This window comes from Epinephelus fuscoguttatus, linkage group LG5 (genome assembly GCF_011397635.1).
Source record: "Epinephelus fuscoguttatus linkage group LG5, E.fuscoguttatus.final_Chr_v1".
NCBI lineage: Eukaryota > Metazoa > Chordata > Actinopteri > Perciformes > Serranidae > Epinephelus > Epinephelus fuscoguttatus.
The window spans coordinates 3,037,817-3,064,875 of record NC_064756.1 but is presented as its reverse complement, the minus strand read 5'-3'; the positions used below and the strand labels follow the sequence as shown (position 1 = coordinate 3,064,875).

Genomic DNA, 27,059 nt, shown 5'->3' with positions numbered 1-27,059 from the left:
TGCAGGATTCCGGGGGCGGTGGGAGACAGTTGGTGGAGGGTGAAGAGAAGAAACAGAGTGTGACAGTGGAGAGACAGATGGGAGCAGAGAGACAGAGATGTTATCAAGACGTTGCAACTGTTTGACAGACACTTATCCACTTGGCACCCAAATTAAGAAAAGTGAAGACGTCTCTGATGTCTTGTTTTAACAGGTCAGCAGTTGTTATGGTAGATTGAACCTGCTGGGCTGCAGGCCAGCTCTGCAAAGCTGTGCAAATATTAAACTCTGAGCTCACACTGCCGGGAACATCATTATAAATCAGAAGGTCCAGACATGCCCTACAGAGCTGAGAGGCTCTACTCTTCTGTAATAATACCAGCAAATTTGATTTAATAACGCAACCTTCGAAACCCAACCCCTAACCCTGGCCCTGACCACCCATCTTCCGCTCCTTAACCTGTTTTAATCTGCATGTCTTTGGACAGTGGGAGGAAGCTGGAGCACCTGGAGGAAACCCACGCTGACACGGGAGAACATACAAACTCCACACAGAGAAGCTCCATCACCCTTGGATCGAACCAGGAACCCTCTTGCCTGGGTGACTGGAGCAGTGTTGATAAATAATAAAGTTCCAGTTGCCCCACATGTTCAGCGCCCCACTAAACCAGATACTTTCATGTTTGATGGGCCTCTTTTAAAGGGGAACTAATGTTTTTTTCAACCTGGGCCCTATTTTGAGATCTCCTTTTGTCTAAATGAGTGATAGGATGTTCAATATGTGACATTTCTCCAGTACGAAGCTCGGGCTGACCTGCCTGCAGCCCGTGAGCGCGTGCTATATTAAATAATAGGGCACTCAGACAGCGTCAAACAACGTCAAAATACGTCCACTAAAAGTGCATTTTTTCACACAGATAGGCTCGGATTGTTAGTATAATTATCTGACAACATAACGGAAAGGAGAAATGAACGTGTGTGTTTACCTTTAGCTGGATTCAGACATGTTCCTCTGCCTGTTGCTGCTCCCTCTCTCTCCTCGTCCACTCTTCAGTTTCAATGAGCTCTGCGTCCGTGTACGTCCGTGTACTCCGTGTTCAAATAAATACGGGCGCTCATCAAATTCAAATGGCTCATCCAGATCCAGTTGGTCAAAATCGGGTAAAAATTCAGCCAAACAGAGGAACTCCTCGCGTTTGTAAGGTCACTCCAGCGGTAACTTCCTGCAACAGCTCAAATCTCACAAGACATGAGATTTCAGAGCCAGACTTTCACTCTCTGAGTGAGTGTTTTGACTTGCCACAACAAACAAACTGATTTTGACCAACTGGATCTGGATGAGCCAATTTGATGAGCGCCCGTATTTATTTGAACACGGAGTACACGGACGTACACGGACGCAGAGCTCATTGAAACTGAAGAGCGGACGAGGAGAGAGAGGGAGCAGCAACAGGCAGAGGAACATGTCTGAATCCAGCTAAAGGTAAACACACGTTCATTTCTCCTTTCCGTTATGTTGTCAGATAATTATACTAACAATCCGAGCCTATCTGTGTGAAAAAATGCACTTTTAGTGGATGTATTTTGACGTTGTTTGGCACTGTCTGAGTGCCCTGTTATTTAATATAGCGCGCGCTCACGGGCTGCAGGCAGGTCAGCCCTAGCTTCATACTGGAGAAATGTCACATATTGAACATCCTGTCACTCACTTAGACAAAAGTAGATCGGAAAATAGGGCCCAGGTTGAAAAACACATTAGTTCCCCTTTAAACCCTATCGGACCCTATACTTTTCATACTGCCAGTCCCTGAGAGCCCGTGCCCCTCGGAGCGCTCTTCTTGGAGCACTGCATTTTGATCCTAACCCTAAGCCTGACCTGGCAATTTGTTACTTTACGTTTACACATTGTTGTGCACAGCTTTCTCACTTTCACTGCATAAAACAAACACCTACAATTCTTGGAACAATGCACCATCTTAAATTTCACACTCAGGGTGTAATTTTCTAACTTTTTATTAAAGTTTACTGAATGTAATCTTTTAAAAAGTGTCTTTAGCAGTTCTCTAACTCTCTAAGTCTCGGTACTGGTGAGCGCAGTGTGGATCTTTATGCACTTCCTGCACTTTGACACCAAAGATTTTGCGTCAGGAACAACAGCTCAACCAGACATGTCAAAAAAGAGAAAACAATCTTGCTGTTTAAGTGATGTGTGCATTTGTATTTGGAAAAAAAAAAAAAAAGAATCAGTTTTTGATAACAGTTGCATCGTTGGTGTGAAAATGTGTCTGAAGGTTACTGTGAAACATTCTCACCGTTGGGATGAAATGCTGCTTCGATGTCTTTTGCCGGGGCTGGAAAAGAAACAAAGGTTTTAATCAGGAATACTGGCTCAGCATTATGGCAGTAAATTACTCATAATAATGCATCATCCTGCTATATTAATGAATGCTCTCTTTATTTCACCTCACCAACATCGGTCATAAAAACAAGACACGTTGACTGTCATGTTGTAATGACAAACTTTCTGGCAGGGTGTGAGAAGCTTTTAATAAATGATATTAATCTAAAAGGCAGCTGTACCTGTAATATAGTTGAGACTGCCAGTTGTTGTAAAACAATAGCTCATTTGTTTAAAGTTCTTCTCACTTACTGGCAGTGTTGGAAGTATTCACATCCTTTACTTTAATAAAAGTACTAATTCCACACTGTGAAAATACTCTGCTGTAAGTAAAAGTCCTGCATTCACCTTACAGAAGTAAAGTATCAGCACAATGTAATTATAATAATAATAATAATAATAATTCATTTTATTTCTGGGCACCTTTCATGACACTCAAGGTTGCCTTACAGAGTAAAATACAATAAAATACAAAGTACAAGATAATTCAACATTTAACAACAAAAAAAAACAAATATCAGTTTAAAAAGCAAACAAACAAACATAAACAAAACATCTGTTCAGGCTTACCCACTCAAAGAGAGTAGGAAAGCCTGAACAGGTGAGTTTTCAGCCTGGAGTTAAAGTGTGGTAGCGAATCAATATTTCGGAGGTCAGGGGGGAGTTGGGGAGCAGAGCGGCTGAATGCTCTGCCCCCCATGGTAGTGAGGCGAACGGCGGGGACAGTGAGGTGAATAGAAGAAGAGGAACTGAGGGTGCGAGCAGGTATGGTGATAGGAAGGAGGTCAGAGAGGTACGGAGGGGTGAGGCTGCGGATGGCCTTGTAGCTCAGAAGTAGAATCTTATAGTGGATGTGGGAGGTGATGGAGCTGCTGTAAGACGGGTGTGATATGACAGGTGGATGGGGTCCTAGTGATAATACAGGCAGCGGAATTCTGAACCATCTGCAGTTTATGGAGGATTTTCTGGGGGAGACCAAACAAGAGGGAGTTGTGACAAGACTGTGAACCAGTATGGCAGCAGTGTGAGGTGTGAGGAGGGGGGCGGAGGCGGTTGATGTTGCGGAGATGAAAGTAGGCTGACCGGGTTGTTAATGTGGGATGAGAAGGAAAGCGTGCTGTCGAGGATGACACCCAGACTCTTTACCTGAGGGGAGGGGAGGATGGAAGAATTGTCGATTGATATGGTGAAACTGTGGGCTTTGGCTAGAGTGGATTCAGTGCCGATTAGTAACATTTCTGTTTTATCACTGTTTAACTTGAGGAAATTCCATGTGAACCAGGACTTTATTTCATGAAGGCAGTCAGTAAGGAATGAGGGAGGGAGGGTGGAATCAGATTTGGAGGAGATGTATAGCTGCGTGTCATCCGCATAGCAATGGAAATTAATGTGTTTTTTTTTTTTATGGAAAATGTGACCAAGTGGGACTAAGTAGATGATGAATAGCAGGGGCCCCGGGACAGAGCCCTGGGGCACACCTGTGGAGACTGGGAGGGGGCGCTAGGTAAATTACTTTGAGTAAAAGTATGTATGTTGCAGTGAAGTGTTTTCCTGTTCCATCTGAAGTCTTTGGATTAATATTCCTGCTGCATTATGTTGCATTGTATTGAGGTTGAGCTCATTTTAAATCCTTCATACACGGCTGGGTAGTTTAATCTACAGCGATGCATTGTATTCTATCAGATCAGCATATGTTTGTAGTGTCACTGTCCTGTGAGAACCACAGTACCGGTCGAGCAGCTAACCTCCAGTTTAGCCCTCCGCTAACATGAATGAAGATAAATTATTTATAAATTATTTGTCCTGCGTTTCCCCCTGACGCCGCTGGGTGCAGTTAAACTATAACAGCAACCGGTGGCGTGTCATGCCAATGTGAAAGGACAGTTTTTATTCATCAGTGTCTGACACTGAAAGTCATGGATCAAGTGCCGGATTTCGACAACTTTGGAGTGAGACTGGGTTGAATCAACACATCTGGAGACTTATGGTTTTTACTGGACAGGAAGGGGATGAAAAACTGTAATCTGAAAAGCAACTGAAGCTGTCAGACAAATGTAGTGCAGTAAAAAGTACAATATTGATAGGACAAAAGTATCTCAGTACAGTACTTCATTAAATGTACAGTTAATCCACCACTGCTTATTAGAAGGAAAAAATTATGTCATCTACTTTTTATCTAAACATCTGGATATGACAGAAGAATAACAAGTCTTTTGTGTGGGTTGCGTGGACCCTGAGCACTGACTGAAGGCCCTGTATGTGGACTTGTCCTCTGAGTGCTTTGAAGGAGCTGTCTCTGTCTACCTGACTGCCTCCTGGTGCGTCTGTACGGCAGGTTTCCCTCCAGCAGCAGCGGCAGACTCTTCCTGGACTTCTCAGGCGTGTACATCAGCAGCTCTGGAGGCTCTGGAGGGACAAACAGAGCAAAGAGACCCTCAGTCATTTTACAAGACCTGCTGAGGAACCGGAATGAAGTGAATCTCTGGTTCTAGTGCACACACATGTAGCTCTGAACAGTTCTCACAAGGCCAACGAGCAATGACTGTAACCATGACAACACTTTATCTCATATTAAAATTAAAGAGTGTTATTATATAATTTTCTTCCTGTCAACAGACAACGTCTTAGTCTGTCTCTTAACTCTTTCTTACTTCCTGTCTGTGGCTCTCAGCTCCAAGCACATTGCTTCCTACTGAAAATGAAAATATTTATAACCACAAATGTGCAGTTTCATCAGTTGTCTCCTCAAACAGCTGCTCACTGTGGTTTTTATCAGACAAACGGAAGGAAATAGTGTATTTTTGGGGACTATTTTCAGCGGTGTATTCATGTGCTTTTGGTGCTGTAGAGAGTATTTGTGGCAGCAGGACGGTGTGTGTGGAGTTGAGTCAAAATAAACTACAGCGTGTGTGTTCATGGTGATTAAAGACAGTGGATCTCATTCATGAAAAGTGAGTAAGTCTGTGTGTAGATTTGCACATAAAAGCTTACTCTACTAAAAACCTACTCCGGATTCAGGAACGCCGCGGGAAACTCAGATTTGATAGTAAACACGTGTGTATGATCATGAATGCCAATCCATCGTAAAGTGACAGCACGCTCCCGTTAATCAGCAATTAGCATAAATCCCCGCCCATGAATAGCCAATGACCACCATATAAGGAGGTGTAGGTGCATCCTGTCAACCTGTCAGTCATGGCGCAAAGAAAGAAAGAGAGAGAAAGTAAAAAGAATTTTTCCAAAGCTGAGATCGAAATAATTTTGGGTGAAGTGGACTTAAGAAAAAACATTTTATTTTCTTCAGTTAGTAGTGGTGTGACAGGGACAGGCAAAGCGAAGGCCTGGAGGGAGGTAACAGATGCTGTTAATGTTGTCTGCGTAGTACAAAGAACCATGTCAGAGGTGAAGCGTAAATGGTTTGATATGAAACTGGAGGCAAAGAAACGCATAAACACACACAAAAAATACAGCGGTCACCAAACAAACAGAAGATTCGTTTGTGGGGTTTTGAATGAAGTGGGAACGGGAAACCAGAGATGTTTTGTGCACAATGGATAAACTCTAAATCAGTGATGGCTGTCGGAATGTAGAGCTATTTAACATTTATTTTAACAAATGATATGATAACATATAGCCTACAGCAGTTCGTCTTCAAATTATTTGAATCTTAATAGCCTAAAGCTCTGCTTTATACAACGTAAATTAAACATTTTCAAATCAGATTTATTCATTCAAATGATTAAAAAAAACAAACAAATAAACGTGTTGTCTCAAATAATTCTTTCAGCTGGCGCGTGCTCCTTCGTGGCTCCACCACCTGCTGCTCCTGCTGAACCCAGGCACCGAGGACGAGGAGGCTGTGATCCGGCTGTCCTTACGGATATTTTTATCATCATCATTCAACATGTAGAAAGAACGTGTAATCTACTGAGTCGATTTACATAGATAATTCACAATCATGAACCTAATCTGGATCTTAAACCTGCTAATTGCCAACTAATTTAACTAAATGTGTTATATTTTTAATATTTTCATTGTCATGTTTAGATTACGTGTTTCAAAGGCATTGTGTACATAACAGAGTGCAGTAAAAGTAGTTAAAATTGTAATTTCCAAACAATATTTATGTGCTTTACTAAATTTACACAAGCGCTACGAGTGGTCAGGAGCAGGAGTAGATTTTGACAGATGAGGAAGACAATATGTCAAGCTGTGAATACACACTACTACTACTTGGTAGAATCATTCACTGTTGGTTTCACTCTGTGTGATGAAAATACAGAATATTCCCTGGAGATACAGTAAAAACTTTGATCATGTATGACGTGTTTTGTGTTGTTATCAGGAACAAAAACAAGACTAACCCTGACCTGACTGACGTCTGCCTCTGTGGTAGCCGTGGATATCGTCCAGTCGCGGCGATGCGGAGGACTTCTTCAGGTTGTCCTGGTCAAACTGAGGAGCTGAAATACAGGAAGTGATGTTACGACATCTGCACATGCCAGACCCAGCTATTCAGAGCTGATGAATGTATTCATGCATCAGTGGTAAAAATTCTCGAGAAAAGAGCACCAAAGTGAGTAGTGAGTGTGTGTGAGAACTCACATTGACAGAAGTTGTCTCCCAGGACCTGCCTCGCCTGGAAAGAATGATAATCAGCTCAGTGAGTTATTGAGACAGAAACACTTTGGGATAAAACGTAAGGAGGAAGTGATAAAAGACAGGATAAATGTCTCCCTCTATGAGTTGGACTTCTGCTGAAAAATAACAAAGATAAGAAGAATGATGCTTTCCAGCAGTCAGTGTCTGTTTAAAGTCACACTCTGTTTGACAAAGTCATACTTCCAAGTACTAAATCATCTACACATTTACATTTACTTTAACAGACTGGAGTCCGTCATAGTGCATGCTGGGACAAAAAACAAAATTACAGGGCAGCTGAAGGGCTCAGCTCAGGGCGGCATTCATTAGCACTTTGTTTACGGCTGTAGAGGCTGATATAAATGAACAGTTAAATCAGCAGGAGGGGCTGGTGGTCAGGACTCTCAGTGAACCACATGTGTTTCTGGTAATTCTTCACATACAGACAGAATCACTTCAGGGCAGCAGTGGCTCAGTCTGTAGAGACTTGGCTTGGGAACTGGGCAGCTGCTGGTATGAGTTCCCATGCCGACCAAATATGCAGTGTGGACTGGCAGCTGGGAAGGTGCCAATTGCTTCCTGGGCACTACTTTGGTGCTCTTGAGCAAAGTACTGAACCCCCAAACAGATGCTGCACAATGGCCGACCCTGTGGCCCTTCCTCATTTAATGCATGTGTGTATAAAAAGACAACAGTTGACTGACAAATAAGAATAAAGAGAAAATGAGAATTAGCACCTTAGTCACGATATCACGTTTGTGTTTTGTCATAATTACGGCCAAAAACATGTTTTGTGAGGCCACACTGACCTTTGACCTTTGACTAGGGATGCATGATATTGGATCTTTTGCCAATATCCGATATGCTGATATGTAACAACTAGGGCTATCAAAATAACACATTAATTAATCACACAAAAAGCTTGTGTTAACAATGTTAATGCTGATTAATCTGTCCATGGTGCCCTTTGACCCGGTGTGTCACTGAAGACCACAGTGTCTTTGTCACATGATGGAGGCAGATGAGACGACGCTGCTTGGCCCCGTGAATGGAACATTTACATTTAAAAAACACCCAGATGGAGCTGTTGATAGGAGCACTGCTCTCTGCAGGTTCTGCAGTGAGGAGAACTTCAGTCTGAAATATCACCTCAACACAAAGACTTTAGCAGTGAACCCAGAGCCTCTGATGCTAACGCTAGCAGCCAGCCTCATCACGCCACACTCGACCAGGTGTTTAAACTGAGTCAGTCTACCTGTGACCGACTCACTGACTCCGTCACAGAAACGTGTGTCCAACATCCAGCAGCTTTACTACGACACATCTGACAACATTCATTTGAACTGAATTTTTTAAAAAAACACTTTCACTGCAAAAAATGCTGTATGAGATTAATTTAGATTAATTAATTAGATCAATTTTTTTAATCACTTGACAGTGCTAATAACAACTCATTTGATTGATAATCAATATTTTTTTCCCTGCCTAGTTTTGGTGATAATCAAGTCTCTTCTGTAGTGGAATTAACATTATATTATACATGTATACTCTTATTATGACGGCCCACCAGCAGATGGAGACATGAAATACAATGATTTTCAATATATGTGATATTCATTCTAGGGATGCACCGAATATTCGGTAACCGAATATATTCGGCCGAATGTTGCAAAAAAACACACATTCGGTATTCGGTGGAATAAGTTAAAAGCAAGGCTGAATAATAGCGGCGTTTTGATAACACAATCAAACAGCGTGCGAGGAGTAAAATGTCGGCAGTGTGGTGTTATTTTACTACATCCGTCACCGCACTCGCATTTGCGACTAAAAATAGTTTTGTGCAAGCAAAATAAATCATTCAGCACGCTGTGTGAGTACAGATTTCAACCAGCAGCAGAAATGAAAGGCACATCATGCCGGTTGTGGGTTGAACGGGGGTCACAGACACGAACAGGAATGTATTCCTGTCAAATACCGCAGCCATAGTGCTCCGTGGCGCAAGATAACGGCTTACCGGCGACGGAGAAGTCCGGCTCCAATAATTTCCTCTTCTTGGCGTCATGACTGCCCAGTAGTACCTGAACAGCCGAGCTGTGGCGGCACACAGGTATGTGACGTGTCAGAGGACAGACGAGCCGTTCACGGCCCACAAACCTCTCCGCACTTTAGGGACTGTCCGTTACTTATGAAGGGACTGTTCTTTACTTGTCAGGGGAGGAGGGTGGCTGGTTGATTTTTATTTCATTTATTTATTTTATTTTGATCCCCCCTATGTTAATCACTGATTGATGCTGTTTTCGAAGTATGAATAAGTCAATAAGTAATTTATTCCATTGAAATATCATTGATGTATTATAGAAAAGTGATTTATCTTTTTATAAATGACAAAAGGCACATCTGCCTCATTTTCGCTGTGGTATCGTGATACTACTCAGAACCGCGATACTTTCATTGGTATCGTACCGTGGGTCCCAATTTTGGTACCATGACAACACTAATCTGGAGGGTTCATCTGCAAAAACTAATGAAGAACTAAACAATGATATTCGGTACTCGGTATTCGGCCAAGCGTTTAATATTATTTGGCTTCAGCCACAAATTTTCATTTCGGTGCATCCCTAATTTATTCATTGTGCAAAATCAGAAAGAGTATGTTGGCCGATTCTGGTGGGTCATTTTAAAGCCATCATCAGCTGATGCCGAGGACATGACGGTATCATCGTGCATCCCTACCTTCCACTACCAAATTTTAATCAGTTTATTCAAAGTGGACGTTTGTGCCGAATTTGAGAAAATCCCCTCAAGGTCTTCTTGAGATGTCACATTAACAAAATGAGACCGACCCAAGGTCACAGTGACCTTTCACCACCGAAATCTAATCAGTTCACTGCTGCGTCAAAGTTCATGTTTGTGCCAATGCTAAAGAAATTACCTCCAGGTGTTTCACACAAGAATGAGACAGATATGGTCCCAATGACCAAGACTTTCTTGAGATACTGGATTCATGAGACAGGGACAGGTGATTGGACAGATGGACGGACAACCCAAAAACATGTTGCCTCTGGGCACGGCTGTCTCAGGCGCAGAGGCAAAAAAAGAAAATTCATGTTTTACAGAAACAGAAGAAAAAGTTGTGGTTTCTCAGTCTGTGTTTTATGTTTTCTACAGTAGTTCTGTCTGGTGTGTTAATTATCCTGTCTGCTCATCAGTTTGGTGCCATAATGGTTCAAAGACACGAGGAGCAAAATTTATTCTTCAGAGAAACATCAAGGAAAAAGTCAACTTTCACTCATGTGTCCAAGAGTGAAAAATATTCTAACACAAAAGTAAGTTTTGCGTTTTATATTTTACTGTATTGTTTCATTAGTGAACCTCCGATTTATAGTTTTGGGTGAGTTCGGTGTCAGAGCTGTTTGGCTCCTCTATATTGAGATTTACAGCAAAATCAGCCTCAAGAAATATTTTGTTATTATTTATGTATTGAGGTTTTGATGTTTGTGCCACAGAACACAAAGCAGCTGCAGGTCCTCGCTCTGACGGCTTTAAAGGTGTGAGAGAGAGTTTGTGTGTTCGACCAGCAGGTGGCAGCAAAGACCAACAGAACAGTTCTGGTGTCCCTGTCCAGTGTTCTTCTACTTTCACCTCTGCCAGTGGTTTAACTTCAACCAGAACTACGACTGATAGAAGTGATTGAGTTACTGCACTGATACAGGTAATACTACAGGTAATACTACAGGTAATACTACAGGTAATACTAAAGGTAATACTACAGGTAATGTCGCCCCCTATACAACTACTACTCCCTCCTTTCCTTCCCTTCCTCCCGCCTTCTCTTCTGTCCTTCATCCTACGTCCTTAAACTTCTTCCTCCCCTCCTACTTTCCCTCCTTCTCTTTCCTTCTCCCCTCTCCTTCCCTTCCTTCCTCCCTTCTTACTTTCCCCTCTGCCGTCCTCCCCTTTCATCCTCTTCTTTCTTTCACTTTTCCCTCCTTTCCTTCCACCCATCCTCCCTCCTTATCTTCTGTCCTCCTCTTCTCACTTTCCTTCCTCCATCCTCTCTCCTTCCCTTCCTTCCTCCCTTCTTACTTTCCCCTCTGCCGTCCTCCCCTTTCATCCTCTTCTTTCTTTCACTTTTCCCTCCTTTCCTTCCACCCATCCTCCCTCCTTATCTTCCGTCCTCCTCTTCTCACTTTCCTTCCTCCATCCTCTCTCCTTCCCTTCCTTCCTCCCTTCTCACCTCCCCTTCTCTACCCTCCCTCCTTCCTTTCTTTTCCCCTTACTTCCTTTGCCCTGCCTCCTTCCCTTCCCTCCTACATCCTTAGCTTCCTTCCTCCCTTCTCACTTCCCCTCCTCTACCCTCCCTCCTTCCCTTTCTTCCTGCATTCATTCCTTCCCTCCTTCCCTTCCTCTAACCCTCCTTCCCATCCACCTTTCCTTTCTCCATAACTTCCTCCTCCCTCTTTTCCTTTCCTCCTTTCTCCTTCCCTGTCCCCTCCTTATCTTCCTTTTCCCATCATCCCCTTCCTTCCTCTCCCTTCTCCTCCCTCCTCCCTCCTCCCTCTTTACCTTCTGTGGGAGAGAAGCAGGATGATTCTCTACGATCAGTCTCTTGAGGTAGTGCACCCACAGCCTCTTCTCCTCCTGGTTCTTTGTCTGCAGTAACAGGAACAACAGTTTATAAGATGTTTAATGTCTCTGTCACAGACGGAGCCTCAGCCGTGACCTCAGACGGATCACAGCTGGACTGAAATGTTGAGAATGTTGAGTGTTCAGTCCAACACTCACCTGGACGATGTGCTGCTGTTTGGGAATCGTCTGATCCGACACTTTGAAGCACAAAGAATCCTTCAGATTCTCCACCAGCAGCAGATTACAACACTGCAGCAGAGAGACAGAAAGACAGAGCAGGACGTTTTAAACACTGAAAGGTTTTGCACCAAAGCTGCAGCTGCATTGTTAGAGCTGAGCAGCAGGTTTAGTAGTTGAGTTTAAAGCCGGATGTCCTGAACAATAAATAAAAACCATGGTGACACACTCACAAATATATGGGTGCTGTAGACGAACTGCTCCAGCCTCTTCTTGGCGATCAGCAGCATCTTATCAAACAGGAAGAACGCCCTCTCCTTCTTCACTCTGTGGACCTTGAAGGAACCTTCTAGAACCAGCTCTCCAAACCCGCTGAGGTCCGGCCCGCTCCAGTTCACCAGCAGGGACTCAATCTCCTGTGAGGAGGAGGAAAAACGTCACATCATGTTATAAAGGTCAACAGAAAGAAACTTCCTGAACTGGTTGTTTAGTCTCCATTTAGACGCTGTCATTTTAAACTTGACACTATACGTTTTCTGAGGAGGGAAGAAGGAACGTCATTGGAGGCTGGTTGTGGTGATGCAGCTTTAGAAGTGACATGGTTTTTCATTGAGGCGTCCTCAGTGCGCACGTGCAGAAACAAGAAAAAAAACCCTCCTGTTTAAAAAAAGTTTGTTGCCTTAAAATAACAACACGTGTAAAAATGACCACATTAACTTCTTGACAGGAAAAAACACTGAGTCACAAACAGGAAGGATTTTATTTTTGTGAAAAATAAAACAATCTCTTTAAACCATGTGAACTCTCCTCCATCTGAGCTGGTGTGGCCGTTTCACCTCCGGTCCCAGCTGCCGAGAGGTCAAAGGTCAACACCTGTGCACTTCCTGCTGCGTCAACCTTCAGAGGTTGAACTTATGAAACGCAGGTCAGGACTGCTAAACTATTCCTAAACACACGACCTGGATGTCTGTGTTTCCAGAAAACAGTGAGCTCCTCTGCAGAGCCACAGGCAGTCATCCAGCTGTGGAGACGACCTTTGACCTCACACAACCAGCTGGAGGAGAGCGTGGGAGGGGTGTAGAGATGTAAATGAAGCTATCACAGATTGAGACTAAAGAGGCAAACAAGTTGTTGTTGATGACGCTGGCATGATTGTTTTACTCCCGTTGGCTGTGTAGGTCCAAAGACCAAAATTCAAACTGCACTGAAGCTAAAGAGCGTTCATGAAGGCCTGTCCGAAATAAAAACCTTCATTTGAATTTCAAAACAACAACATATGGTGAAGGCTTGTATTAGGCTGGTACTCAGTAGTAAAGAGTGCCTTTACCTGCAGGGTGCAAGTCTCAGAGTAAAAACAAAAACAGCAGTGACAATATCGTCCGTAAAACTGATTCAGAACGCCACAGGAAAAATATGGAGTACGAAGAGCGAACGCCACCGCCAGAGGAACTTTCATCATCTTCAAATAATCCAAATTCAGCTGCTACTGCTACTGGCTGTCCCAGACGAAAGAACCGAAGAAAACTCTGGTTCTTCGTCACACAGTGAGAGGTTCAAAGATGGCCGTTGCCACAGTCTTGTGATCAAAGACACTGTGGTCTTCAGTGACACACCGGGTCAAAGGGCACCATGGACAGATTAATCAGCATTAACATTGTTAACACAAGCTTTTTGTGTGATTAATTAATGTGTTATTTTGATAGCCCTAGTTGTTACATATCAGCATATCGGATATTGGCAACCAATAGAAATGCAGCATGAAATGACACACTGATCAGCGCTAAACCCAAACACACAGACAGATAGCAGCTCGCCATGGAGGTGAAACATGATCTCGCCCTCACCATAGCAGAGTGTTTTTTGTTCCTAAACCTAACCACACATTAACCACAGTGCTGGTAAATGTTCAATGTATCTGCTATAATATGTAAATGTAATGTATCCATGGTTTGTAGAAACGTAAAATGCCAACATTTATTCTGGCGATCAGGTTGGGATGGACCATGTTCACTGGCAGAGCGTGGATGGAGTCATACACCAATTTACATCTCCCAACATGGCACTGAGATGTGGGGCGGCTGGGGCTCAGAAGGTAGAGCAGGTCGTCTATGCTCCTCCAGTCAGCATGTGGAAGTGTCCTTGAGCAAGATATCCATCCATCCATCCATCCATCTTCGTCCGCACCTCAGACATCCCTCTCCCCAGCAACACTTTCCAGCTCCTCCTGGAGGACACCAAGGCTTTCCCAGGCCAGATGAGATATGTAATCCCTCCAGCGTGTTCTGGGTCTGCCCCGGGGCCTCCTACCAGTGGGACGTGCCCGAGACATCTCCAGCGGGAGGAGCCTAGGAGCTCCCTCCAGATGCCCGAGCTCCTCACCCTATCCCTAAGGCTGAGCCCAGACACCCCACGGAGGAAACTCTTTTCCACTGCTTGTATCCGCGATCTCATTCTTTCGGTCACTACCCAGAGCTCATGACCAAGCTTTGCTTTCTGGCTCAGCTCCCTCTTCACCACGATGGACCGGCGCAGCGCCCACATCACTGCAGAAGCCGCACCGACCTGCCGATCCATCTCACGCTCCATTCTACCCTCACTCGTGAACAAGACCCCAAGATACTACTTGAACTCCCTCACTTGAGGCAGTAACTCTCCCCCAACCCGGAGAGGGCAAACCACCGGTTTCCGACAGAGGACCATAGCCTCAGACTTGGAGGTGCTGACTCTCATCCCAACTGCTTCACACTCGGCTGCAAAACGCTCCAGTGCATGCTGGAGGTCACGGTGTGATGGAGCCAACAGAACCACATCATCTGCGAAAAGCAGGGACGCAATTCTGAGGTCTCCAAACCAGTTTTGAGCAAGATATTGAACCCTAAATTGCTCCTGATGGTTGCTCGATTGGTGTGTGAGTGTTTAACCTGAGTAGCAGGTGGCACCTTGTATTGTAGCCTCAGCCACCAGTGTGTGAATGTGTGTGTGAATGGGTGAATGTGACTCGTAGTGCGAAAAGTGCTTTGAGTGTTCGGAAGACTGGAAAGGCACTATACAAGTACAGGTCCATTACCCACGTATGATGTGGTTCCAACAGGGAGATTATTTGGAATAAATCATCCAACTATTCAACATTGAGCAAATCGACAAACATCATTCAGAGATTTAAGTGATCAGACTCTCTCTCACGCTGGTATCAATGAACAACACCTGCCATTATTTGTCTTTTCTTCTCCAGACTGATGATACGTTCAACTTTGTCCACATCACTGCAGTCTCTCAAGAGTATCTCACAGACAGTCTTTAAATTAATGCAGGTATAACATGACTCGGGCTTTATATACAGGTCTAAAATTATGATGTAGTGGTCTAAATCAGATCATAAAGATTTCATTGAGTGACACTGCTTTTTAGAGCTGATATACAGGTCAATTTAAATTTAGGAACCTTTGAATTTAACAGAACTGATCTACATTGACTCAGACAGAGCAGAAACAGGCAGGAAACAGTGAGAGAAAAACCTGAAAAGCTAAATTAGAAGGCAAAACTGTCGAAGAGGCTGCAGAGGACCAAAGCAAGGAAACGGCAGAAATGACAGGAGGGGTGTTAAAACAAAGTCCCCCCCCCCCCCACACACACACAGTGAAAACATCCACGTGTGATGGAACAGGTTAATAACATGTTCCCGTGTGTGTCATGATGTGAACACATGTCGGGGGAAGTTGTGGAATGCAGCAGTTGTAGAGTTTGACACCTAAAGGTCAACCAGCTGACCTCCAGCCGCCCGTCTGTCTCTTTACAGGCCTGAGGAGGAAAAGCTGGCTGCAGGCTCAGAGACGAAGTGTTGGCCTGTTAGCTGCTCGAGTGCGAACTCTGTGTCAGGAAGCAGGAACATCCGCTTGGCCTTTTTGTTCCAACGCTGCGCAGGTCAGGGCTTTCTATTATTATTACAAGGTTTCACAGTCTAGAAGATGTTGGAAAGATTTGTCAACCTCTATGGCGCTTTGAAATCCTTCAGGTCATGACTGTCTCTGTCCTGCCGCCACAAACACTCACTAAAGCACCAGTGTGGGTTAATCTGCTGCTGCGAATAGTCCTAAACAAGTTTTTTTGGTGACCTGTCACTGTGTTTCCATCGGGGATGGAGTCACATACAACGAAACATTTGCATTTCCTGGCAGGTTCCCTGTCATAAAAGCACTTGTCTTTAATGAAATATCGCTGCACTTCCTGCCAGGTCTGCTCTTCTCTAGGAGAGGTTTGATGACTGCAGTTTTCAAAGCATTTGGAGAAGTGCCAGATTGGAGGAAGACATTAACTCTGAGTTAGTTATTTAACCAGGCTGCTCAGTACAGTTTGAAGGAAGCTAGTGGGTAAAACATCAAGGCAGCAAGTGGAAGAACTGAGACGCATGCAGTGATGGTACTTTATTCTTTGGTAGGAGTTAATTGCACATCTGATGTCTTGAACCTCGTTATTAAAAAAAGCTGCAAACTCATTACATTTGCTGCTGGAAATTAGTTCTGAAGATATTGGAACCGAAGAGTTTAGTTAGTCTGTCTGCAGTAGCAAATAACATGCGCAAGTTGTGCTTTGATTTACGCCATTTTTCTTCTCCTATCCAGCACTCCCTTCTCTGAACCCTGAATCCAATCAATCATCAACATGATATTCGTGGCCGTTTTAAATATGACGGCTTCCATGAATAGTGTTTTGATGTTCTTATTAACGTATATTATTTCAACATTTGCCGATCCATAGACAATTTTGGGAGTTATTGACAGATCAAAAAATACACAGAAATTATCTGATAGAGCAACACTGTCTGTGTTTGCACTGTAGCACAGCAGTATCGCCGCATTCCTGTCGGGATAGTGTCTCAAAAAGTGGTTGTTTTTTACCAAGTCATCGCTGCATTTCATGCTCGCATCATGCCATGAAAAGCAGTTGGTCTACTGAAGCATCGCCTAAACCCAACCACCCATTTACCACAGCATCGCTGAAATATAATAAACATAAAGTTTTACAATATCCACTTCATAACAAAGCACAAATGCAACATATCCATGGTTTGCAGAAATGTAGCATGCCATCAGTTTGTCTGGTGACTGGGTTTAATAAAACACAATCTCATTATCAACGAGGACAAAAGAAGTGACTTTGCTTTTTAAAAAACAGTATTATTCATGTCGTTATTCTCTTTATGGACCAATGACGGCAAAACTAAACCATAATGTTCATCATTACAGAAGATATCCCTTCATAAAAAGCGAAATGAAGTGGAGGTTCGTGAAAACTTCGGAAGGTGTTCCTCAAGGAACCTTCAGAGGTCCTCTATAATTCTAATCCGAAGAAGTGCTAAACAGCTTCTTCTTTTTTTTTTTTTATAAAATACATGCTAACTAGATCTCTGAGAAATGATACTGGCTATTTATTTTGGATAAATATAATTTCAGACAGATTTCTTATCTGTTACCAAAGTTCATTTAGTGCAATAAAACTGACCCTTGTGTGGAAGTCTGGTGATTTTATGTTTCAATCTCTGGCTCATCATTTTTGCTTAATTTATATTAAATATTCTTATTACATCAAAATAAGTGCTGTATATTAATGTTAACGCTGACACATGCAAATGCTATAATATTTTTCCCTTATAAAGGTAATAGAAGTTGCGTCAGGCTTTACGAATCATACACAGCATATAATCTCTTACCTGCAGTCGTACTGCGTGTTCCTGTTTCCTCTTCATGTCGTTGATGTACCAGGCCACCGCTGTCATGGTGATGATGGCGTCCTCAATGACCTCATATCCAGGGTCGCTCTTGTCAAAGTGCTTTGAAAGTTCCTGAGAGGACATTCAGACATGAGACCAATTTGTAAATTTGCCAGAAAAAAAATTGCGAAGAGTTTATTCCAAACTACAGTGCTCTACGCACAACTGTTTTCAAGTGGTGAATAAAAAGACACATTAAAAAACAGAATAAAACAATATAACCAGGCTGACACAGCAGTTCATCACAGAAATGAGTGAAGCAGGACCAGCTGAGGATTATGGGAAAATCCCAGCACAGCTCCAAACACATGTTTGACCGGTGTTTATACTGGCCACTGTAGACAGAGCAACAACTACACACAATGATACAGACCAAACACGAGAGAACAAAGACCAGGCTTTAACCGTGTGTGTGCGTGTGTGTGTTGGTTTCTGTCTGTTTCATCATCCCTCTCTCGCTCCTCGCTCCTCTCAGAGGTGGGCTTGGACTGGAACCAGTGAAGAAACTCAACAAGTTTATTGGGAAAAGCTGCTTGTGTGTTTTCTTGTGCAAGTGCATGTGTGTTTTGTGTTTTATGGACGAGACAGTCAGCTGAATACCTTCAGAAGTTTGAGTTAAGACATTTGTAAAGGTCGTGACTGATGAATTCCAGCGAGAGCTGGAATTTATTAGAGAAATAATTATACATACTATTATCACCAGGCCCAACAAAGAGTCAGGGGGCCTCTAAAGTCCGGCTCCTGCCAAAAGTAGGGATGTCCCAATCTCTCCCGTTCTTTCTCTCCTGATCCTTCAATTCTGAGTATCAGACAGACAGACAGCTACTTTTTCATCTTCATTGGGTACAGTGTTTATCCAACACACTGCCAAAACAAACTCTCCTTCGTCCCCACTTGCCTGAAGCTTTACATCCCCTTTTAAAAGTCTGGCAGTCTCAGGGCCATCACTCTCTCTGTCTCCTATCAAGTGACCTGGAGAAGATCTGCGTCTGAACTGTGCAACATGTATCAGGAGTCCCATAAAGCTCCGTTCTGGGTCTCCTCTTCTTCTCCGTGCTACGACATCTTAAACTTTCAAAACCAAAGTTACCCTTTTCCACCAGCATGGAACGGCTTCGTTTCAGTTGAAATCCTGCTGCACGGCATCAGCTTGAAACGCTGCTGGTAAAGACGTAATATAGACCCTTTTAGGGCCGACGCCACGATGACGTCATTTTATTAGCTGAAGGCAAAATGCAACTCGCCACCACAGGGCTGTAGGCTACATAGGAGTCAACAGAACTTGCCTGCTAGCGCTAGCTAATGTTTGCAGAGAACTGTTTTGCCTCCAGCTAAACCCCACCCACCAAAAAACACCATACTGTTTACTAGCAGTAAAAGGGTCTGGAAAGTCCATGTAGGGTCCAACAAACCCAAGACTTTCACCCAGCACGCTGCTGTGCGCTTCCTGTATGAATGTAGAGCCAAACCTTGATGTGTTTTCTAAACCTCACCACGAGCTTCTGTTAACGTCCCAGCGTTGGTTGTGGTGTCTCAGTATGTCAAAAGCAGACACATGAGGATATCTAACGGGTAACATGTAGACGTGAATAACCACCGACAAAGCCGAAATATGTGAGGACTTGGGATGAGAACATGTTGAACTGGGACAGGGCAATGCCTAATGGGAGTCTTCCATTGGCAGGTGAAGTCTCGAAGTGGACGTCATGGCTCGATCTGGAAACTGGATGATGAACTGTCACTTCACCAAACATGTCAGCAGCTGTTCCAGTAGACTCCTGTACAACATCAGGATTATTCACCTCTTCGTCACCAGGGAAGAGGCCCTCAGACCTCTGCAGCTCATCCAGAATGCTGCTGCCTGTCTGGTGTTTAACCTCCATGAGTTTTCCCACAACGGTCCTCTTCTCCGTCAACTATACTGTCTCTCTGTGGCAGCTTCATCCAAATCATGTCTCTGGCACTGGAATACAGGGCAGCAGAGGGAACTGCTTCTTTCTACTTCCAAGTCATTGTCAAACGCTGAACTCTTCCTCTATGTCCAGACGTTTAGCTGTCCCGTCACTGAGAGGACCCTGGGGTCACTCATCTGGGTCAATGCTCCATCTTTCACTACAGGCTGAAAACTCTGCTCCAACTTGACACGTCACGCAAGTTCTAACCTATTTTATTGCAATAAATGCCCTAAAAACTTAACCATAGCTCTCTGAACACAGCTTTACATTTCATTTTTGGATGGTTGCGTTTCCCAGTCTTCCAAAATCTAATTCTAGTTTTTATTTTGGGGTTTTTCCACTTAGCGTTCATGGCTTTGGTCAAATATATGTCACTCTACTTAATCATTATACACATAAAAATCCTGTTCTCGTCAGTGGCCCTCATCTGGCATGATGATGTCACAGTCTTGTCCTTGTTTTATTGGCCGTGAGCTCTGATGTCAGTAAAACCGTACAGATGTGAGCTGACGAGGACGCACAACAGAGTCCACATGTGGGACACACACTTCATCTTTAAAATCAAAGAGGAGACACACTCGGTGTCCTCAGCTGTCCTCTGTCTCCCCTCAGTGTTTCGTACTGAGTGCAGGAAAAACTTTATAACTCTCTAATTTGAGCCAAAAACAATGTTTACTGACAGGAAACAGAGTTGTCGCCTAGAAACCAAAACTTTATGAAGATCCATCAGCCTCTTCTCAACATCTTTAACACACACGACTCCAATCAATCAAGTATCAAATCGTATCAAATCCATTAGATTTTTTAGTCCCTTTCATGGACTGCACCAAGTATCTGACGTGTTAAATATTTTATCAGAAGGTATTTAAGTACCTCATGTAGTTCTGGAGGTGGTACCTGCAGGAGTTTGAGGTATTTGAGGCGTTACCTATAGTAACAGGTGGTTTGTGAGATATTATGTGTAGTATTTGCAGTTGTTGCAGGTGGTAAAGTAAACCATGTGGTATCTACCAAGTCACGTGTGGGTGCAGATAGTATTTGCAGTATGGCATGTAGCATTTCGTAGTACTGCAGTTAATATGAGGAGTAAACCTGTAGGAGGAGGTGCTATGTGAAGAACCACATGAAGTATTGGAGGTGTTGCCTGAAGTAGCTGGTGTTATTTGAGGTAGGATGTGTAGAATTTGGTGGTATTAGAGGTAGGAGAAGGTGCTATTGATGTACTGGTTGTGGTACTTTGGGAGTTCCCTGAATTTACTCACAATGAATTACCTGTATTTGTTGTATTACACAAAGTATGTTATATCTGAGGTCCTACATGTGGTGACAGAGAGAAGCTTCATATAGTATTTGTGGCTTTATCTGTACTTGTAGTTTTCACTTGAGGTACTGCATGTGGTTTTGGCAGAATTTGAAATACTAGATCTAGTTATTGGTAGTAATGGAGGTGGTTTTTGAAATATCTTTACAATAATTGACATGTATGGTTTGGTATTTGGCAAGTATTACCTGTAGTGTCTGGTGGTATCTGAGGTATTTAGTTCAGTATTTAAGTTTTAAGGTGTTACCTGTGGTAGCAGGTGGTCTTAGAGGCACTACATGTAGTATTTGGAATATTACCATTTGTATTGTTACCTGCAGTAATAGGTGATATTTAAAGTACTAGTTTTATTTGGAGCATCAGCTGTAATAGTGAGTGTCATTTGAAGTTCTCAATGTAGTATTCGGACTATCAGTTGTAGTATCAGGTGGTATTTAAAGTACTACATATAGTATATGGAGTATATCCTGTAGTAGAAGGTGGATTTTGAGGCACTAAATAAAGTATTTTGAGAATCAATTGTAGTAGTAAATGGTATTCAAAGAACTAAATGTAGCACTTGGAGTATATTCTGTGCTAGCAGGTGGTATTTGAAGTCGAAAATGAAGTATTTCGAGTATCACCTGTAGTAGCAGGTGGTATTTGAAGTACTAAATGAAGTATTTTAAGTATCAATTGTAATGGCAGATGGCATTTGAAGTTCTAAGTGTAGCGTCTGGAGTATCACCTGTAGAAGCAGGTGGTATTTGAAGTATTTGAAGTATATCATGTAGTAGCAGGTGGTATCTGAAGTACTTGAAGTATATCATGTAGTAGTAGGTGGTATTTGAAGTACTAAATGAAGTATTTTAAGTATCAATTGCAATGGCAGATGGCATTTGAAGTTCTAAGTGTAGCGTCTGGAGTATCACCTGTAGTAGCAGGTAGTATATGAAATAGCAAGTGTAGTATATGGAGTATATCCTGTGGTAGCAGGTAGTATTTGATGTACTAAGTGTAGTATATGTGGTATAATATGTAGTAGGGGGAGGTATTTGAAGTGCTAAGCGTAGTATTTGGAGTGTCACCTGTAGTAGCAGGTGGTATTTGAGAATCCTCTGCACTGGTTTGAGCAGGTACGTCTCCAGAGGTAAAGAATGGTTCAGAGTCGTCTGTCTCTCCTGGAAGAAATGAACCAGACTTTTGTTTTTCATACAGTCCCTCAGCACCGCCACCGAGCTGTGGAGACAGACAGAGACAGACAGAGAGACAGACAGAGACAAAGAGATAGATAAAGACAGTTATAAAACTCAGACACTGCTTGGACATGCAGCTCAAGGTAGAAAAAAAAAATACAGAATATGGAAACACCTCCCCACTGAAGACAAATGACTGCTTATGGCAGTCTCACTGTGTTATAAATGAAGCGTGTTGTTTTGGATTCTTCTCTCACTCAAATAATATGACAAGAATAAAAACTCAATAAACAGAACCAGAATCTCTGAGCCGTTAAGAAGGGGTGATAGATATCCAGGTACGATTTGCAGCATCAGTCAGGGAGAGAGTCCAGCCGTCGACTCCTCTGATGAACATTTATCACAACATGAAGGCAGGAGGAATGAAATTTAATAAGAAGGAGAGGTGGTGAACCAAAAAGAGAAACGAGGGTGGAGGAGGTCCAGTAGATGATGAAGCGGCAGGAGGAGAGAGGGAACTCCTCGACTCTGAAACCCTCTGACAAATATTCATCAGGAAGAGGAGGTGAAGAAATGATAGAGGAGGAGGAGGAAGAAAAAGACAGATGGAGGAGATTATGAAGGAGGAGAAGGACTCCACAGCTGTTTGGAGCTCTGACAAACATTCATTACAAGTTTAGGGAAGAAGGAGAGAAACTGAAGAGATTGGAGAAACAGCCAAGGTGATTAAGGGAGGTCTGTAAGATGACAAAGGAGAGAAGAAGAAGTTCATTCGTCACAATCTGAACAAAGGCAGGGAGGAATAGAAGAGGACAAAGTCAGAGAAGGTAATGAACATTTCTCTAAAAGTTGAACACAGAAACTGAAGATGACAAAGAGGAGAAAGACATGGAGAGGAGATATGAAGGAGATTATGGAGGATAATCCTTGAGATGATGTAGGGGATGAGGAGGAGAGAGGAAGTTCTTCCCAAAGTGCTGAAGGCAAAGACCTGATGAGAAGACGACAGGTTGTCCAGATGATCTGTGAGAGGAAATGGTTGAATGGCAGTGGAGGCAAAAGGAGGTGATGGAGGACAGAGGAGACTCCTCAGCTGTTAAGTCTGCTGACAGACATTCATCACAGCATGCAGCCAAAGAATCTTGGACACCAGCAGTGAGATGGGAAGGAGGGAGGAGAGAGCAGCAAAAAAAGGGGAAGTCTGAACAAGGAGGGGTGAAGACAGAGGAGGGGAAGGAAGGAGGTCAAGGTAACGACGGGGTAGAGAGGAGAGAGGAGGCTCTTTTCCTCCAGATAGACGTTAATCACAGGAGGGAGTCCAGGAATTCAGTAATATCTTCTACAGACTGATGTGTTCAGCAGGAAGCCTGAAGCTTTCAAACTGAAACAATCCTGTACACCTACTCTGCAAAATATTAATACTGATGCTACAATATCTCATGGTACGATAACTGTAGTTATGCTTATGTTCCGCCCTCAAAGATATAGTTATAGTTAATGCTACTCCAGTCTCTGGCATGCATTTAAAACCTCCACACCTCAGTTTGCTCCTCGCTTCATTCCTGCAACGATACTGAATGTTGACACTGGACAGAAGTCATGAAATGTAGAATCATCCAACAGGAGTGTAATTTATGGACGACTAAAACACTTGGGTTAAGGAAAGATGGTGGGTGTTTGATGTCGGTGTTTGTGCTTCAAATCAGCATTGAACATAGTTTAGAGTTGCAGAATCGTGCACACACAGAGCAGCACAACTGTCATTGCCAGTTTCAGACCAATGCAGTTGGCATTTTCACAGCCAGCACCCATGCTGTGTAAGTACTTGCACCCATCTGTGCCACAATAGGCGTGTAGCTCTTAAAATGAGGTGTGGTCAAGGGCATTGTTGGCGTATTACTATTCTGAGGCAGCAGAAAGCGTTTGACCTTAAGTGCTATATCGTAGGCAACTGGACTTGCTTGAGTGTCTTGAAGACATTTCACCTCTCATTCAAGAGGCTTCCACAGTTCCAAGAACTGAAAACACTGATAACATACTTGGAGTTAATTATGCGACTTAATACAACCCCTTCTCTGTGCCTTTTTGTGCCCAGATTATACGTCATTTAACCAGTAAGAGTGGAGTTGGACACGTCTTAAAAGCACTGGCACCATGCACCGTAAACCAAGAGCTATAGATCATTTAAATAGGGCTCAGGAAGACAAAGTATTGAGCTGTGTCCTCCCATTGTCCACCAACTCCCTCTTCATTTGAGTTACATGTAGACAGTGCTTCCTGGACCAGCAAACAAAATGTGTGGGACAAAACAAATTAATATTTGACAGTGGTTTTGTGATTTGTAGAAGATGGGGTCAAGCTCAGGGATGTTTCCATCTGTTCATCCAAAACTTTGATCCAGAATAAGATCGGATGTATACACCTCTACTCTTTATATCCATCCATTCATTTTCTGTAATGGCTTCTCCTGTTAGGGGTCGTTTTGGGGCTGGAGCCTATCCCAGCTGACACTGGGTGAGAGGCAGGGTTCACCCTGGACAGGCCACCAGACTATCACAGGGCTGACACATAGAGACAGACAACCATTCACACCTACGGACAATTTAGAGTCACCAATTAACCTGCATGTCTTTGGACTGTGGGAGGAAGCTGGAGCACCTGGAGGAAACCCACGCTGACACAGGGAGAACATGTAAACTCCACATAGAAGGGCTCCCCCACCCCAGGGTACGAACCAGGAACTCTCTTGCTGTGAGGCGACAATACTAACTACTGCACCATTGGCTCTTTATGGGATGACTAAAAAGGAATTTGATGGCTCAGAGCTTTTGTACGGCGCCACATCAGGGTGGATTTTTTTTTATCAAACTCTCTGTTAATATTCCTGCTCTCCAGAGAATAAAGTCTTTCATGAACTTTCGGATGCCCTGTGAGGTCTTATATGTCCGAACAATAATAATAATTCAATTCAATAATTATTTCTCTGAAAGCTCCAATGTGAGCTCTGGTGTGCCCCAGGGTTCTGTCCTTGGCCCTCTTCTGTTTTCTATTTATTTGCTCCCTCTAGGAAGGATCATCTCAGAATGTGGCATCAAATATCAATGCTATGCGGATGACGTCCTGCTATACATGCCACTACAGCCTGATAACCCCTCTCAGACCTGTAATCTAGATGAGTCAGAACCTTCTCATGTTAAACGCTGCCAAGACTGACCTAGTGGTGATCAGGCCCTCTAATTAGAAGCAGTTGTCTCTAAAGTTTTGTTATAATGTTGATGGATGTATGATCACGGAGAGTTCGTGCATAAGAAACTTTGGAGTCACCTTTGACCAAACTTTATCTTTACAGCTTCATATCAGGGAGATCACCAAATCAGCCTTCTTCCATCTCCGTGACATTGCTAAAATCTGCCCTGTTTAGTCTCGTCGCAATGCTGAAATCGTCCTCCGTGCTCTTGTGTCTTCTAGATTAGACTATTGTAATGTTCTTTTCTCTGGCCCTGCATCTGCTACTCGTAGTTTTCAACTTGTGCAGAACGCTGCCGCTAGAATTTTGACCAGAACCAGTAAATACAGTCATATAACTCGTGTCTCAGCATCTCTGCACTGGTTGCCTGTCCAGGCCAGAGCTGATTTTAAGATTCTTCTTTTAACTTATAAGGCATTACATGGTCTGGCCCCATCCTACCTATCCGAATTACTCACACCCTATATTCCTCTGCGCTCTCTGAACTCTCACCTTCTGGTCATTCCCTCGGTAAATAAAAAATCAATTGGTTGCAGGTCCTTCTCCTACTGTGCACCTGCTACATATTAAAGAATCTACTTCCACTGCAATTTTTAAAACACTTTTTAAAACACACCTTTTTACCCAAAGTTTTGGAGAAACTTGAGTTTTCTAATTGTTATATCCTTGTCTGTTTTTCCTTTGTCTTTTTGTGTGTTTTTGCTTATTTGGCTGTCTACTCTTTCCCTTGATCGTTTTTATTGTAATTGATTCTGTAAAGTGTATTGAGACCATGTTTCTGCCATGGTGATTTTACACTTTAAATAAACTGAAACTGAACATCAGACCAAAATATCCACTCTCCAAACAACATTTATGTAATCTTAACTAAATTAATGTTCTTATTTCATTCCTGCTCCCAAGAGTATAAACCCTTTAGATTTCAAATCTAAACCTCACATTAAAATTGTACATTTTAGTAACACAAAAAAGCTTGAAGATTCATCTGTATATTGTTTGTTCTGCCACTGTGGTCTCCACGGCATGTTCGCAGGACTTTGGTTTCACTGAAGTACAAAAGTTTTCAGAAGATCATCACAAGACGTGCAAAACAAAACATTGTGAGACAACAAATGTGAGAACCACAACCAAGTCCCCCACAGCAGTGAGGTGAAGCTGAAATCTGTGATCTCAGACATAACCAGACTAAAGGAAACCGACCTCAGCCTCAGATAAACACCGACCTCTGCATGAAGAATCTAAAGCACATGGCAGATATGAAAAACGTACACCAGAGACATTCCTAGAAACTGTGCTTGGACCAATTCCCATCAAATCACCAGCAGAAAACGAGACTTCCTGCATATGAAGCTCACCTCAGTGGTGTCAGCAGCATGTGAAAGACACACAGAGGTGAACTTGTTCATTTGTTATCTGTCCACCTCGGGTTGTACTCCTTCTCTAAACATACAGAGAAATCAGCGCTGGTCGTTGTTACAAATTGAAGCAGGTTTGCCTCCATATTCTCACAGACTGTAGGTAATTACAGCTGCTCCCAAGAGCCCGAATTCATCTCCACCAATCAGAGGTAACACAAAACCAGCCTGCAGTCTGCACAGCCACTCAAAATACTATTAACCTCCTCAACTCTCTGCGTTCCCCTTCAGTCTACCTTTAAGTTTTGTTTGCATTTGCAGAAAGTAGTTTCCAGGCATCTAAATGACTTTTCCACTGTATGAGAATCATCTGCTTCCTTCAGACTCTTCACTGAAGCTACACGATGACCACACT

The 27,059-nt window shown here is 43.1% G+C and overlaps 1 protein-coding gene across 3 annotated transcripts in view; it reads right to left on the bottom strand.

Annotated features, from left to right (window-relative positions):
* Positions 1–2,256: 2,256 nt before the first annotated feature.
* The window catches only part of plekhg2 (pleckstrin homology domain containing, family G (with RhoGef domain) member 2), a 114,809-nt gene continuing 90,006 nt past the window's right edge, over positions 2,257–27,059 (bottom strand). For 2 of the 3 annotated variants that reach the window (XM_049575791.1, XM_049575793.1), the window contains 9 exons: positions 21,935–22,085; positions 17,532–17,663; positions 12,058–12,240; positions 11,804–11,896; positions 11,585–11,671; positions 6,983–7,016; positions 6,742–6,840; positions 4,682–4,783; positions 2,257–2,330 (listed from right to left, as the gene is read on the bottom strand). In XM_049575791.1, coding sequence (XP_049431748.1) covers positions 2,272–2,330; positions 4,682–4,783; positions 6,742–6,840; positions 6,983–7,016; positions 11,585–11,671; positions 11,804–11,896; positions 12,058–12,240; positions 17,532–17,663; positions 21,935–22,085 — 940 coding nt within the window. In that variant the 3' untranslated portion in view covers positions 2,257–2,271. The remainder of the gene's footprint in view (positions 2,331–4,681; positions 4,784–6,741; positions 6,841–6,982; positions 7,017–11,584; positions 11,672–11,803; positions 11,897–12,057; positions 12,241–17,531; positions 17,664–21,934; positions 22,086–27,059) is intronic. The other variant, XM_049575792.1, reaches the window with a different exon arrangement.